The sequence below is a fragment of the Phlebotomus papatasi genome, chromosome 2 (genome assembly GCF_024763615.1).
Source record: "Phlebotomus papatasi isolate M1 chromosome 2, Ppap_2.1, whole genome shotgun sequence".
Taxonomy (NCBI): Eukaryota; Metazoa; Arthropoda; class Insecta; order Diptera; family Psychodidae; genus Phlebotomus; species Phlebotomus papatasi.
Genome location: NC_077223.1, coordinates 53532690 through 53548820, shown reverse-complemented (window position 1 = coordinate 53548820; position 16131 = coordinate 53532690). Strand labels below are relative to the sequence as shown.

At 36.8% G+C, this 16131-nt stretch overlaps 1 protein-coding gene across 1 annotated transcript in view; it reads right to left on the bottom strand.

The window, feature by feature from the left end:
* Positions 1–3655: 3655 nt before the first annotated feature.
* LOC129801661 (histone-lysine N-methyltransferase eggless) overlaps positions 3656–16131 on the bottom strand; it is a 19556-nt gene continuing 7080 nt past the window's right edge. The window contains exons 2-6 of the mRNA XM_055846921.1: positions 12167–13893; positions 4533–4848; positions 4251–4467; positions 4017–4171; positions 3656–3941 (exon numbers count right to left, since the gene is read on the bottom strand). Of these exons, the coding sequence (XP_055702896.1) occupies positions 3735–3941; positions 4017–4171; positions 4251–4467; positions 4533–4848; positions 12167–13893 (2622 nt within the window). The 3' untranslated portion in view covers positions 3656–3734. The remainder of the gene's footprint in view (positions 3942–4016; positions 4172–4250; positions 4468–4532; positions 4849–12166; positions 13894–16131) is intronic.

The following is a 16131-nucleotide window of genomic DNA, read 5'->3' as shown; positions in this document are numbered from 1 at the left end:
GAGGTTATGTCAAAGATTGTCAAAAACCAGTTGTAAACTGTGTGAGCTTATTGTAGATGTGATTCTTTCATTACACATTCAGTTTGTGCAAGCTTGAAAAATATTTTTATATCAAAGAAATGCAAAATTGCTTAATAATTACTCAACTGCAACCTATTTGAGTCAAATTACTTCTTGTTTATCAACTTTACGATTTTTAAGTTTTCCTTTTTAGTGGTGGATCAAATCGGTAGATTACAATAGATGTGAATATGAGGGATCGCATCTAAAATGAAGTTTCTTGGAAAATGTGAGAGAAGCCATGTCTTCTATGTGCGATCGATGAATCTGAGTCAAGTTTGTGAATTTTGTTCCACCCACAAAAAGTGCCTGTTCAGCCTAAAAGATTTTTACTTAAATCTGATTCCTAATAACCCTTCTACCCTGTGTGATAGTAGTTTTTCAGAAAAGTGATATTAATTGTGCACAATCGTATGAAATATTGCACAGCAAAATTACAGTTTTGGACCTGTTTTTAATTTTTGTTTCCTAAAACTAGGGGAAAAGGATTAGACTCCCAATTTTTTCAGGAAAGGTGTGATTTAAGACTAGCTACTAAAATATATAGCCATCAGTGAAAGTTATAAAGTAATACCGGAGAAATTCGAAGTGTCCGATGGTAGCGTATGTGCGAAACATCAAAGCCTCCCCCTAATGGAAACGTTCAGTAAAAAAATCAGTAATCAATTCAGTAAACAAATCAACTAAGACTAGAGTCTTGCAAGCATTGAGTTGAATTTTAGGGTTAAATAATCTCGTCGAGCCAATTTTATTCATTTCGGCTGCTAAGATCCGTTTGTTCGACGCAATTCTTTACATTATCCTAAAATTCAACTCAAAGTCGAATTTTACCGCATTAGGAGATGCATGCACCCCGAGTTGCAAGCACTCGGTCGTATAAGCTTATTTGGGCTATTCACTGATCATTTTTTTAATCTAAGGAATCATTGAGAAAAAAATTTGGGGTGGCCCAAAGGAGTGGGGGGGGCTCTGACCGTCTGACATCATCTACTTCTAGCTGCCCATCGTCATCTAACCTTTACCGAAAACCACCGTCGGTGTCTCTCTGTGTATGTTCTTCTACAAGTGGTTATACGACGAACGGACGGACAAGACGGGACGTCTACGAAAATTGATTTCTAGCGCATATGATATTCCTATTCGTGATCTACGAGTGATAAAACGTGTAAATCCAAAAATTGGGCCCGATCTGATGAGGTCGGATTTCACCTCGGACCACAAAAGCTGAGATTGTAAAGAATAATAGCGAGTTACAAGATAGAAAAGGGACAGATAATCCTAACCGGCTTATGTAGGTGAGATTCTTAACGTGAGCTAACTCGGAGTGCATGCAAATTCGATTTAGAGCTGAAGTTGGGAGACGCCATTCAGTTATCTTGAATAAAATTCGTGAAATTATACAAATTTTGTATTTAAACCAAAATATCAAGGATTTGGATGAACTGACAGAAAAGTGTTATATGGGTGGAATGTAGACCAGAATGTTCTCTATAATTTTTCCATAGAACATGATCTCATCGATTACTCAGAAGTCAAGATAAGCGAGGTTTTTTGTTTCTTAACTCGTTTTTTCATCCAGAGTGCCCCAAGTAGTCATTTGTTGAACTTCAACTATATCAAAGAATTGTTGTCTTTTGTGGGACTTTCCATTCAAAACCCTATTTTAAGTGTCTTGGTGGAGTAGAGGCAGTCAAATTGGCATCTGAGTGATTTCAAAGCGTTATTATGGGAAAAATCAATTTTTTCACACTTAAATGGCAAAATCTGAGTGATAGCTTAGTCTGAGTGGAAAATGATGTATAGACGAAATGTAGAGACAAATGTGCTCTACAATTATGTCGAAGTAATCATCAAAATCGGTTCAGCGACAGTCGAGATAATTGAGGTTATGTGATATTGAAATTGGTTTTTCGACTGTGGCGCCCCTGGTGTTGGTCCCACGAAGTTCAAATGTTCTAGAAAGTTGTAGTATTTGGTGAGATCTTTCGTTTAAGCCCTCATTCATCAAAATCGGTCACATAGAACCGGAGATATGATTTTTTAAATTTTGTGAACTTTGACCCCTCATATCTCCGGTTCTATTGAAACCACAGCGCACATACGCACCATTTTGGAAACGTCCTAGACTGGACTACAACATACTAAAATTTCATTAACTTGCACAATGCCGTTTTTGAGAAAAGTGACTTTGAATTTCGATGAATTTTGACGCTATCACAGCGCCACCTATGGTGACTTTTTGAACTTCCATCTGAAAGTGCTCATCGAGACGAAACCAAAAAGGCAAAATTTAGGTTGCTATGTTAATTAGAACCGGAGATAGAGGCCGGTCAATGTTCGAACTTTGACCCCTTATAGCTCGGGTCAGGGGTTATGGATCGACTTAAGGTTTTTTTTGTTTGATAGGTATAATCAACGACTACAACATACTAAAATTTCAGCCCGATGCACAAAGGAATTTTTGAGTTATTTAATTTAGAAAATTGAAAAATCTGCTTTTTAATAATAGCGCCCCTAGCGGTGGTTTTATGAACTTGCGATGTTAGAAGGGGAAGTGGCATTTCACGAGAGCTTTCCAAAAAGCCCTCATTTTTTAAATTCTGACAATTAGAACCGGAGTTATGGCCATTTTAAGAAAATTTTTTGGACCCTGATAGCTCGGGTCAGGGGGGTCGGGGGACCTTAAGTTTGGTATTGATGGAAAGCTCTAAGGCCCAGCTATAACATACTAAAATTTGAGCCCGCTCGATGCCATAGGGCCGGAGCTATTGAGAAAACAAAAAAAGGGGGGTCTTCAAAATGGTGGAAGGAGGGGTGGGGGGTGGGGGGTCAATGCACCATGTTGCAATTTTCATACGATATTTAACCTTTGCCGAAAACCGCAAGTCGATATCTTTTTTAGTTTAGGAGCTATTAAGCTCCAAAGAGCGGCCGGACGGCCGGCCGGCCGGCCGGGAACGTAACTTAGCCCCCCATATATTCGTGATCAGGAAGTGGCGAAACACATTTTGGCCAAGTTTGAGCGCGATCGGAGGACATGAAATTTTGTTAGGATTATAGTAGGTGAGATTGTTAAGAATCTCACCTAATATACGAACAACTTTCTCATGAGTTCGGGCTGCTAGCAAAGTCTCGGATCTCGGACGCTTTGCCACCCCTTTAATAGTCATTTTTTTTTTTTTACTATTTATGTGTTGTCTTTTTACAAAAATAAATTATAATCTGTTAAATGTTAAAGAAACATGTTTATCCAGGATAAGAATATTTTTTCTGTTAACTGTTTCGTTGTTTGGAGACAAATATGTTGATAAAACATTTTTTTAATTAGGCTTTTTTATTTAATCAGTTTAGTAGATTATGGACGTTACGGACGATCTTTTTTATATTTAGAAGAGGACTAATATCCGTTGAACAGAATGTATTGAAGAACTTACCTTTATTCTAAAATATTTTATCGGATCACTGTTTAGCTTTAGAGGGAAACAGAATAAATGACAATTTGCAACCTGACACAAGAATTTTCGAACTTTTGGATAATTTCAAATTGCAACGAAGATGTTCAAGAACTTATTCATATAAAATAAATTAGATCCAATTAATTCAAGAAACACAGTATTATTTTTATTTAGATTGATGAAAAGAAGGAGACAAAAATAGGAGGAATGGTATTTAAATTAAAGAATCCTCCCTCGGCAATTCTTGGAGCCGCATTGGCAGAAGAGAAACTTTCCTGGAACAGTTCCCACATCATAATTGTAATTCCACGTAAGCTCTGTACCTGCCCGGATATGACACATCGCAAAGAAAGCCACCCAAGGAAAGCGAAGATCGTGAGTGTCCACAAAGACATTCTGCACAAAGAGATTCGGTGAGCAAGAGTGCTGTAAAAAAAAATCCAGAGATTAATATTTACCTATACAGAAAATATTTCTCATTATTTTTTTTTTGCAACTTACATTAAAATATCTTCCAACATTTCCCATAATCTTGGCATCCATCACGTAGACATCTTCATTCTTTCCGAACATTCGACGTAATCCACGTGTCTTTTTGGACGGCATGTCCTCCTTCTCGATCGAGATATTCGGTACAAAACTCTGTGGAACTCGTTCTGTAAGGACAAAGAAAAAAATCATATAAACCATCCTTAAACTCCTCCCAAAAGCCCTCCAAGTTAGTCAGTCACTCACCATCTTCATCATCAGATATAGCAATCACATCCTCATTTTGATTTCCATTGTTCTCTTTGGCCCTTACAGCTTCAGCCACCGAAGTTGGCATTCCCTGGTTTGATGCCCCTGAATCTGATCCCCTTGTCCTAGAACGAGTCTTGATGGTTTTCTGCACGACATTTGTATTGAGGGAGAAATAGTCATCATCTGAATCACTGTCACGACGCCGTTTTTGCTGTGTAAAGAAAAATCTATAAAACAAAAATTCCACCTACGAAAATAGAGAGAAAAAAAACTTACCGGATTGTACTCATCGTCATCTCGATCAGAGGCAGAGTCTTCCTCAGCTGCTTCTGGCTCATAACCCTCCTTAATCCCTTCAGCCACTTCAATGTAATCCAATTCAGCAAAGTATTCGTCTCCGTGATTCTGGCCACCTTCATTGGCCTTCTGCTCAGTCAACAAGTGCCCAGCATAGATACAGATAAACTGCCCCTTGGGAACGTCATTGAGGCAACGCAAGCCCCAACCTCTGTTGGCCGTCTTGAAGACTTGAAGTTTGAGAGACAATGGATGTTGTACCACGCGATTTAAGCAATTCATCTTGCATTTGCATCTGCAAAGTAATTTAATAGAGAGGATAAACATTTCTGGTCAGTAAAAATTATCACAAGTTCCCCTTTAAATTAAACTAAAAATATCGTTTTATTTCTCCTTTTGTTAAAATTTGATCTTTAAAAAAAAAGTGTGGCAAAGCGTCGCAGGCTTTGCGAAATGCTCGAACTCGTGACTTTTAGATGCTAATACCTCGAAAGTACTTTCGCATCATTTACCGTTTATCGGTTAATAAATAGTTTGAAGAGAAATAAAAATTATATTAGAACAAAAATTACTTATAGGTAAATAACCGGTTCATTACCGGTTCACAACCGATTTGAACCGACTTATAAATCACTCAAAATATTTCCCAAAATACACCTCAGGAGTAATTTAATTGAATTTCGTATAAAAATTATTTATCGGTTATGAACCGGTTCATTACCGATCGGAACCGGTTCAGTTTTGTGGGAAATTCCAAGACCTTTCCAACGAGCCCAAGCATGACCTCATTCGCTTGATAAATGCGCTCTCTAGTGTCTTTTTAATCTTTGACCATGAAAAACCGTTATTAGGCATGATTCAACGGTATTTTCGTACACTGAGAAAAAAAAAGAGGGTGCGATTAACCTTTCTTCCTCATACTTTTAACACTTTTTAGGTGTAAAAATATATCAACATTTTTTAATGTTAATTTTACACCTTTTTAAAGGTAAAATTAACATGAAAAAGGGTAACTTTAACCCACAATACACCTAAAAATCATAATATTTACACCGATTTCGGATTAATAATGCAGGGTAAAATTAACATTTCCGGAATGTTATTTTAACTTTTTCGGATTTCTCTTAGTGTATAAGGACGAAATGTCCGCCTGGGTAATCTCTAAAACATATCCAAAAGTGAAAAAAAAATCGCACGACGCGTTTTCGAGAAATCTTAAAAAAAAGTATGGTTTTGCAGGGTAGGGGAAGGTTGGGGGGAAATAAGGGGCATGTTAACGATCCTTGTACCAAGTCGCTATCTCTTACCGTTTGACCTCTAGAGCTGGTGACAGTCGGACGAACAGACGGACAGACGCACAAACAGCGTGACATTAAGCAAAACAAAAGTTATTGTGCGCTGGGCATAACGCACAAACGCTTTTGTTTTGTAAACATGTTTTCGAAACTGCCCATGAAAGCAAGCAAAATGGTCAGATTTAGAACTCTTTCACTCTCATTCAAATGCCAAAAACATGTATACATAACAAAAATTATTGTGCGCTTGGCATTAACCCTTTAAGGACGATTGGAACACCGGTGTCCCATAAAGAAAATTATTTTTCCAGGCTACCTAAAGTTATTTTTTTCCTTATGTTTGTACGTAATTGCAAAGTAGAAGGTTGAAGAAATCTAAGATATTTTTTGCAAATCTCTAGCTATTTGCTATACAGTAAATTTTTAAGCTAAAAAATGACGAATTTTTAAATTCTTTTCTCGAAAATTAATTTTAATTATTTTTTATACTTCCAATTTTTTTTAAGCAAAACCGTTTTGGAAAAAGAAACTATAACACTCAAACATAATATTTTTCATTAGAGTGAAAATTATCATTCATTGTTATTGTCAGAAAAAATACTTAAATTTTTAGGCTATTTTTGTCCCTATCGCTCATAGAGGTAAAAAATACACCGAATCAGACTCTGTTGGATTTTCTAAGGCTAGATGTAAGACTTTTTACTAATTTTGTCTATCGGTTTCATTTTTATTGCGTATTTTCGATCCGCAAAACTGTCTCGTCGTTAAAGGGTTAACATCTCACCTAAAATTTCATGTCTTCCGATCGGGCCCAAACTATGACAAAATGTTCGCCTGTTTCACCACTACCAATCATCGAAAAATCGATTTTCGATTAATCGATCTCGACTATTTCAAAAACTAGACAATGCTTTTTCTTTAAATTTTAATATGTTGTAGCTGAGGTCAAGACGTTTCCAACGGTGGGTCGCACTCCTCTCTCTATGTTCCCTGACCTGAGCTATAATCGAAAATGTTTCTTGATCGGACTGTATTTTCGGTGTTTATAATGCGACTTCGATGAAATTTTAGTTTATATTTTGTATCTGAGATCGAGATCTTTCTAACGATCGGTTCCATCACGGATTACTATATTCCTGGATAGTAGCTAGAGATTTTCGTGTCTCATAGTAGTGCAAACAAACCAAATAAAAGTGCATCCAGGAATGATGCGATTTGATGCTGAGGAATGAAAATGTAGGATTTAAGAGACTTTCAGTCTTGAGAATAGATAGATAATTTATTCATCGCAATGTCTGAGAAGTACAAATTTATAAAGTTATATCAAGAAGCAAGGTCACGAAGTCTTTATTCGTACTTTTATTCACTTTGTTTGCCTATTATGGGACACAAAAATGTCTGCCTACTATCCAGGAATATAGTAATCCGTGGTTCCATCCGTCTCTACTCCAACCTACTGTACCCCGCCCGACCCTTACTATATTCAAATGGATCGAACTCTATCTTTAATGTTTATTAATCGATTTCAATTAACTTTTAAGTGCGATTCCTTCTAATCACACCTATTGTAATCCTCGGATTTTCGCGGGGCGTGAAATTTTTGCGGATTTCCTCGGGGCGCGAATTTTTTCGCTGATTTTTACGGGGCGCGAATCTTTCGCGGATTTCCGCGGTGCGCGTATTTTTTCGCGAATTTTCGCGGGGCTCGAATTTTTTTCGCGGATTTTCGCGGCGCGCGTAATTTTCGTGGAGCTCGAATTTTTTCGTTGATTTAAGCGAAGCGCGATCTTTCTCGCTGATTTTCGCGGGATGAGAATTTTTTCATGAACTTTCGCGGGGCGCGTATTTTTTCGAGGATTTTCGCGGGGCGCGAATTTTTTCGCTGACTTTTACGGGGCGCGAATTTTTTCGCGGATTTTCGCGGGGCCTGATTTTTGCGGGTCGCTGACAGAAGTTCTCAACGAATGTAAATTTGAGGCCTCTATCTCTCATAGTTTCCGAGATAATCGACTTTTATGCATTTTTCATCCAATTTTCTTAATTTTCAAGTGAAATTTTGCTCATATCAAGCCTGAAAGAGGCTCTAAATGGGCATAAAGTTTGAGGCCTCTATCTCTCATAGTTTCCGAGAAAATCGACTTTAAAGATTTTGAGACACTTTTATGCATTTCTCATCCAATTTTCCTTATTAATAACGATAATATGTTACATTCGAGTTTGCCACAATACAAATTTGCAATAACGGAATCGCACCTCTATAAGTTGATTAAGCCTAGATCACTGGCTTTTTTCTTTTGTTGACTTCTTCAACTCAGACTATTTAAAATAGAAAATGGCCAGTAATAAGCCCAGATAAGCTTATGGTAGCTGAGATTCTTTACAGATGACCACGAAATGCGTGCAACTTAGGGTGCTTCCAACTCGGAATGCGTGAAAATTCGATTGGAAGTTGAATTTTGGGGGTAAAGAATCGCGTCGAGCCAATTAGGGTCGGATGAACGTCTGTTCGACAGGGAACCCCTACTGTACTGACACTTTTGTCAAAATTTTGAAAATTATTTAATGTATCTAGTAAAATATAAGTAATATAACGTTTTCTGTAATATACCTTTTACTATAAACAGATATGTTCAAATTTCGTATTCCAAATGGTACAGAGAAGGGTGTCAATAGGTGCTGCTGACACGACTTCTTAAAGTGTCAATAGACGTTCCTTTCATCCTAAATCCATTTCGACCAACAAGAACAGTTTATTCGACGCGAATCTTTACCACGGAAATTCAATATACAACCGAATTTTCTCGCATTCCGAGTTAGAAGCACCCTGAGTTGTACGCATTTCGAGGTCACCTGTAAAGAATCTCAGCTACCATAAGCTTATCTGGGCTTATCACTGGTTTTATTATTCTTATAACTAGAGCTGGCCAAAATATGCAAAAAAAAATCTTCGAAATATGCGACATAAAAATGCACGAAAAATCATAAAATATGCAAGAAGAATATGAATTTATTTAATTTATTTTTTTAGCCAAATAAGAGTGTTTTGTAGAACTTTGATATAAAAACCTTTATCCATTGGAAATTTACTTTTTATTAGGATCTGACTCCAGTAATCATTTCACATATTTAATTTTTTAGAAAGAATTTTCGAGTTGCTTAATAGTAGTACCCTTTAAAAATGCACTATTTTATTGCTTAAAGCAACATTTTTGAAAAATATACAAAATGACAGCTGTAATAAACCGAACTCGCAGTATGGCAAGATAGCTTCAAGAAAGCTTCAAATGCGTTTATCTCACAACTTGCTTTCTAGATTAAGATTTCGGATTTACTTAAAATAAATGTAGTATGTTTTCATTTTGAGCCAATAATAGATAAATATAAAACCAGTCGACGGATTGAATACGATTTAAAAAGAAATTAAACAATGTATGTCAATTTTGAAGTACTTGAATACAACGTTTAATAACAACCAATCTTATTTCAGTATTTAAAATTAAAAAAATATGCTTTTTTAATTGTTCACTTCCTTTGTAAAATGTGGCAAATGATATTTTACATTTTATGACATTTTTATTATCCAAATCTTTCCCTGATATAAGGAAGTAATACTTAAAGCTATCTATAAAAGTGCTGCCTGAGTTCCAGTATATTTGGGATTGATTTTAGAAATTGTACGATTGTTTATAAAAATTTTACAGAATCAAATCAAGAAACCTTCTGGATTGATTTTAGAAACTTAAGACTTAATTTAAGAAGCTTTACAGGATTAATTATATAAACTTTTTCGGTTAGTTTTAGACACAGAACCTTTAAGCTTATATTTTCACAGATCGATTTTAGAAAACGCGCGCACCTTAAGCATAAAGAAAACGGTTAATATTATTTATCAAATCCCAACTGCCTCAGCATGAACGACCTTAGTTGTGTGTAAAATAACACGCACAGACCAATCACAAAACGGTTTAGATTGCGCTTAAAAACACGAACCGCCTAAACATAAAACGGTTCAGATTACGCTTAAAATTACGCAAAGTTCAATCATTAAACGGTTAATACGCTTAAAATCACGCACAGCTCAATGATAAAACGGTTAATGCGCTTAAAATTACGTAAAGTTCAATCATTAAACGGTTGATACGCTTAAAATCACGCACAGCTGAATGATAAAACGGTTAAAATTGCGCTTAAAATAGCTCAAGCGTGATTTTAAGCGAATTGATCGTTTTATGATTTAGCTGTGCGTGATTTTAAGCGTATTAACCGTTTAGTGATTGAACTGTGCGTGATTTTAAGCATATTAACATGGACCGTTTTACGTGTGTGCTGTGCGTGGTTTTAAGCACAATCTGAACTGTTTAACGTATGTGCTGTACGTGTTTTTAAGCGTAATTTTGAGCGTTTTATGTTTAGGCTGTGCATGTTTTTAAGCGCAATCTTAACTGTTTTACGTGTGTTGTGCGTGTTTTTAAGCACATTCTTAACCGTTTTATGATTGAGCTGTGTCAAGGTCAATTTGAACCGTCTTGTGATTGACTTGTGCGTATTTTTAAGCGCTTTCCGAAAAACCGATCTAAGGATTTCTTGTTCTTTTAGAATATGATATACAGAAAACGTAATTGAACATCATTTCATCCTTATACAATAACTTCAATTCATTCCTTTTATCAATTTTTTCGACGTCAAATTAAAAAAAAAACACCTAAAATTATTATACAGATAATATGTTTTAAAAAAATGGTAATTAAAAAATCTTTAGTAAAATTAGCGAGTAAGATCAAATATTAAGCATTACTAGTACGCTTTTCTAACTCCTTTAGCAGCTTTTTAAATAATTGGAGGGGTAAATGATACTGTCCCCTCTGTGGGGTTCGAGCAGAAATAATTAAAACAGTAGGGGAAAGTGGTCTGCCTTTGAATGCGGCAGCCTTTGAACATGTATTTTTCTCCCTTATTTCCCAAACCAAAAATTCTATTTTATTAATCGAAGTTAAAATAGTTAGTTGTATTTTGTATTGATTATAGTTTAGAATATAGGGTTTTTGTTTTGGAAAATAAGAGAAAAATTGAAATATTCAAAGACAGGCCACTTTCCCCTAAAGAAGTTTACTTTTCAGTTGTTGAATATCAAAATTTTCTACAGATAGGGGAATGTTGGCATGGTTCAAACAGAGTGAACCTTCAAACAACGCAAATTTTCTCTTTGTTTGCAAAGAGCTAGTTCGTCATTTCTTTGCCATAAGATATATCATTGTTAAGCTCATGAAACGAGGTGAGAAATGGTAGGTCAGTTGTTTGCAAACAAAGAGAAAATTCGCATCGTTTGAAGGTTCACTCTGTGCGAACCATGCCTACATTCCCCTACAGAAATTACGCTTTAGAAATGAAGTGCGTAAAACAGTAGTTTTACATATGCATTTTGCAAATGAACTAATACATTCTTAAGAAATATTTAAAGAAAAAAAATACGATTCTCGACCAAGAGTGTTGGCTTCGAATTTGTCAATGTGGGTCATGTGATCAAGTAGTGTAAAGGAAAATTTTTATATAACTAGATTCCAAACTTTAAATGTTTTTTTACAGCTATAGAAATTATATTGGTTTTCATTTTACAAGAAAAAACATTTTTTTTAAACAAAATTCAGAAATATGCAAAAATATAATTAAAAAAAAACCTTCAATCATTTGTAATGATGGGGTTTTTATCATGAGAGTTCCATAACTTTTCAGCTTATACAACCTATGAAAGAGGATTTCCACCGTTTGCCTCTGGAGGTTGGTCACCAACGCTAAGACGGCGGTGGACGCAATACTGTACATTGTAGATATTTTTGGAGAGTGAATAAATAAATAAATAAATATATGCAAAAATGCAAATATGCAAATAAACATGAAATATGTCAAAATATGCATTTTTAATTAGGGTTTATTAGAACCACAAGAGCCTAATTCGTGAAGATAAAGGGTCGAATAGGGCCTGCGAACGCTTAATAAAAACATGCAAATACATATTTTGGCCAGCTCTACTTATAACTATTTTGGAGGATCTTTTGAGTGATTTAGGAATCGCTTCAAATAGATTGAGAACCTATTTAAGTAAGTAAAGGGAACCTATTCAAAGATGATGCAGTTTAGGCTACTGCATCATTATTGTTTAGGCTGTTTTATTAATTTTACTTTTCAAAATTAAAAAAGTAAAAAATTTGAGAATTTGGTTCAGGGTAAAGCCACTATTAAAAAAACTCTGGAATGTTCAATAAAAAAAAAATATGGAAAATCTTGTGAAGGTTCGAAGTAAAAAAATGTAAAGGGACTTACCTTGAGTTGCACTCGTAGATTCCAGTAGGAACGGGATCATACAACTTTTTGTAGGTGTATCCAATAGTATTGATGTCTACATTTGGCGTCAAACATCTGACTCCAGCTGCTGTGAGGTTCCAGCATGAACATTTGCTCTTGTCCATGCAGTCATCAGTGCAATCGCATCCCACTAGGAATTCTGGATCGAGATTGAGATGAACACCTTCCGTGGGGATTCTGTGATTGGCATAGATACATGGTGGTGGCACAGTTTCATCATAGCAATTGACACATGCAATTGGCATGGTCTCGACACTATTGGAGATGTCACTTTGGCGTACAATGGCCGAATCGATGACATACTCCGCAAGACAATGAACAGATGGGTCAAAATCGTAGTTATCCACATTGAGATTGCAATCTGTGAGTCTTAAATATTTGTGCACCTCCTCAATGCCCCTCAAACTCCGTCCACATGGAGCCTTGTAGATGACATAACGTCGAGTCTTAACCCGATAGATCTTCCTCTCCCAGCCCGAGAGTAGTGGCTTAGCCAGAGGATTGTAGAGATTGAGATCATAGGAGATGCGATAGAGACATTCAGAATTGCACATGTGTGGTGTATAGCTTTTGGGTGGCATATTGAATTTAGCCGTATAGAAGACGACTTTTCCCTTTGGATGATTATCATCATCTTCCAGAAAGATGGTGGAATTATTCATGAGCTGTTTCGGTTGACTGGGTGGTGGAGGTTGTGTAGTCTGCGTACTCTTCTTGGCCACAGATCTATTTGACACCCTCGAATCATCTCCCTGACTCTGTTCCTCCGTCTCACGCTGGGAATCATCAACGACATTCCTAAAACTCACATAGGGTTCATTTCTCGTCTGTAATTTCTTCCCCGTTGACAGCCGTGAGTCCATCTTCATCCGATATATCGGCAAAAGACGCTGAGATCCACTGTAAATCCATTCGGTGTATTCAGCAAAGTAAACCAGGATCAAACTACAATCCACTTTGGCCACCCTCATAGACACCCACTTCCCATTGCGCTCCACTTCGATTTTCTGGCCAATCTTCACTTGAGCCACTGCTCTCTGGTACTGATTCTCCTGCAAGTAGCTCTTGATGAAATCCCTCGATCCTGGATGAACATCTTCCCATACATTTTCTGACACACTACAAATCCTCCTGACATCTGACGGATGCACATATTGGACATATCCATCGTCAAAAAATACCAAATATCTAAATCTATTGGTCTCCTGTGTTGGCTCAGCCACAATTCCCGGATAGAAGAGATTCCGACGAGTGGCACTGAACATGGCCAACACACGAGTTCCCACGGGAAGTTTTTGCGTTGGCGCCTCAGAGAATGCCAACTGCTTCCCCGTGAGTATTCCCTCCTGATTGTGTCGCAGGAACTTCACCTGATACCTCGTTTCTGTGTCCAAATTAGCCTGCAACTTGTCAATCACCTCACACTGATTCCAAGGCTTAGTCAATTGTGTCCTCATCCCATAAAACACTGAACCAATTTTAACTTCTCCAGGTGACGTAGCAGGGGAAGTAGCCACTGATTCCCTTCCCGTAGATGACTGGCTAACAGGAGCTGGAGCTGGAGTATAGGTCGCTGAACCTTTCTCTTTGATCATTCGGTAATTTACTTCACTAACATAATCATCTGGAGCTGGGAATTCTGTATAGATGTGAATAGGCGGCTCATTCTGGGTTGTTCGTTTCTCCTAAAAGGTGCATTGAAAAAAAAAATCTCATATTAACCCATCCCTTACCATGGTATTATACATCACACACAAATTGAGTGACTTTAGATGATTTATTCCTAGGCAATTTTTATCCGAATTGCTGTCGGGAATGAATTTTTAATTACTTTAGTCCTTCAATTATCTGGGAAAAAAGTAGTCCGACAGAGATGGGAAAACATTTTGTTGCTCTTTTCTCGCTTCGCAGAAAATAATGCAAAATTTTTACTCAAAATGGCGGACGAAAAATTCAACATCCCGTCGAATTTGTTAAAATTGACCTCCATCCTCTTTCCTGATTTGAATTCTAGTTGCCAATTTGTTTTCTTGGATAGTTACTCTATCTAAAAAGCAATAGAGTTTGCAATTAATTAATGCGCAGAATTTAAATTCAGTGACCGTTAAGACGTGTGTTTGACAGGGGCCTCCACGCGCCCCCATAATAAATTTAAAAAAATTCCTTTCCAAAAAATCCATCTATTAATCTGTACTAAACTAATCCCAAAATATGAACATTCTATCTTAAGTATTTCTGATACATTGAGTGAATGGGTTAAGGAGATACTCTTAAACGCTCTTAACTTAATTTAGACTTTTTGAGTCCTTTCACCATAAAATTTTAAATAACGGAAACTCAAGTTGAAGATTCACGAATGAAAACATTGAAAATTGAAAAAAATCACGTTATTTGACCATCCGTCTGCATGTTATAAAACCTAGAGGCTGAATGGTTATACGGGTTTCAGAACTAAGGCTTAGCCAAATGACTTAACTGCTCGAATTTCTTATCAATCACGTTTTTTTGGAAAATTTTAACTTAGGGTTGGATTATTAAAGATGAATGACCTATTAGGCTCTTAAAAACCAATGATAGTGGTTCGCTATTTAGGATTTTGAGACCTTCGAGAACTGAGCTAAACCACCTCTAGTCTGAAGACCGCTTTTAGAGTCAGTGACTTTTGGTCTATGGAGGACCCCCCCTACATACATATATCGTTTATCATTAATATGGTCTAAAAATTATTTTTTCAGATATCTAGACAATGTTTTTTTAATTTTTTTTTAAAGTAGATAAAGAAGATAGAAGATAGATTTTTCATGACTTTTTTTCTAGGCCAAAAGTTAAACTGCTATAAAGAGTGAATTTACGATTCGATACGGGATGATTGAGTTCATTGGAATGACCTTAGAGTCCCTGATAAATCCTATGATTTCAATTATTCCAATTTAAAATTGAATTCAAATCATTCTAATGGATTCAGAATCGATTTTCGCTTAAAATTTAATTGCATTATTCCTACATTTTTTTGTGGACAATCATGTAACACTTTGCTCCCTTATCTTTTATCATACTTCCTTCTTGATATTTTTGCGTTCACAGTTTGTAGCTTTTAAAGACGGTGAAAAACTGTTTTCCAATTATTCATCGGACGCGCTTCGATCAAGGATCGAACCGAGGGCCTCTGCGTCACAAAGCCAACATTTTGCCCATTGAGCTACCGAGACCCCATGAAGTTAGTCACAATAGGAATTGAGTTTTGTTTTGATTTTTTTTTACGTTTCAAGAGAATTTCGTCAGCTTTTCATTTCTGAAAAAAAAATTGAAAAAGGTTGTGTTTTGGCTGAGAAAAGTGATAAAAATGGAGAACCTGCGCAAATTGATCGTGGACACGTACCTAAAGAATCCAAAAGCGAGCTATGCTAAAATCGGAAGGATCACCGGAAAGTGTCCATCCACGATGCGAAGGGCTATATTACGCTTCAAGGAACTCAAGACTGTTGTTCGATAGCCAGGATGTGGCAGAAAACCTGGAGCTGTAGACAAGAGGATGGAGAAGAGAGTGTTGGCGCTTTTCCAGAAGCAACCTTGCCTTTCAGTCAGAGATGTGGGCAAAAAGCCGGATATCTCCAAGAGCTTAGTGCAGAGAATCAGAGAGAATAACGGATTGATAACGTACTATAAAGCTCAAGCTGTTCCCCATCTCACGGACAAGCAGAGGCAAAGTGCCAAAACGAGGTCGAGAAATCTGAGTGATCGAGTTTTGACGACGTTCGACGAAACTGTCGTAAAAAGTGAATTTACTCAGTTGCCCGGCCAACAGTTTTACACGGCGAAGACTCATACGGGTGTAGCCAGCAAGTACAGGTTCAAAGAGTACGACAAGTTCCCGAAGAAATATGTGGTTTGGATGAAAATCTGCTCTTGTGGACGTCGCAGCG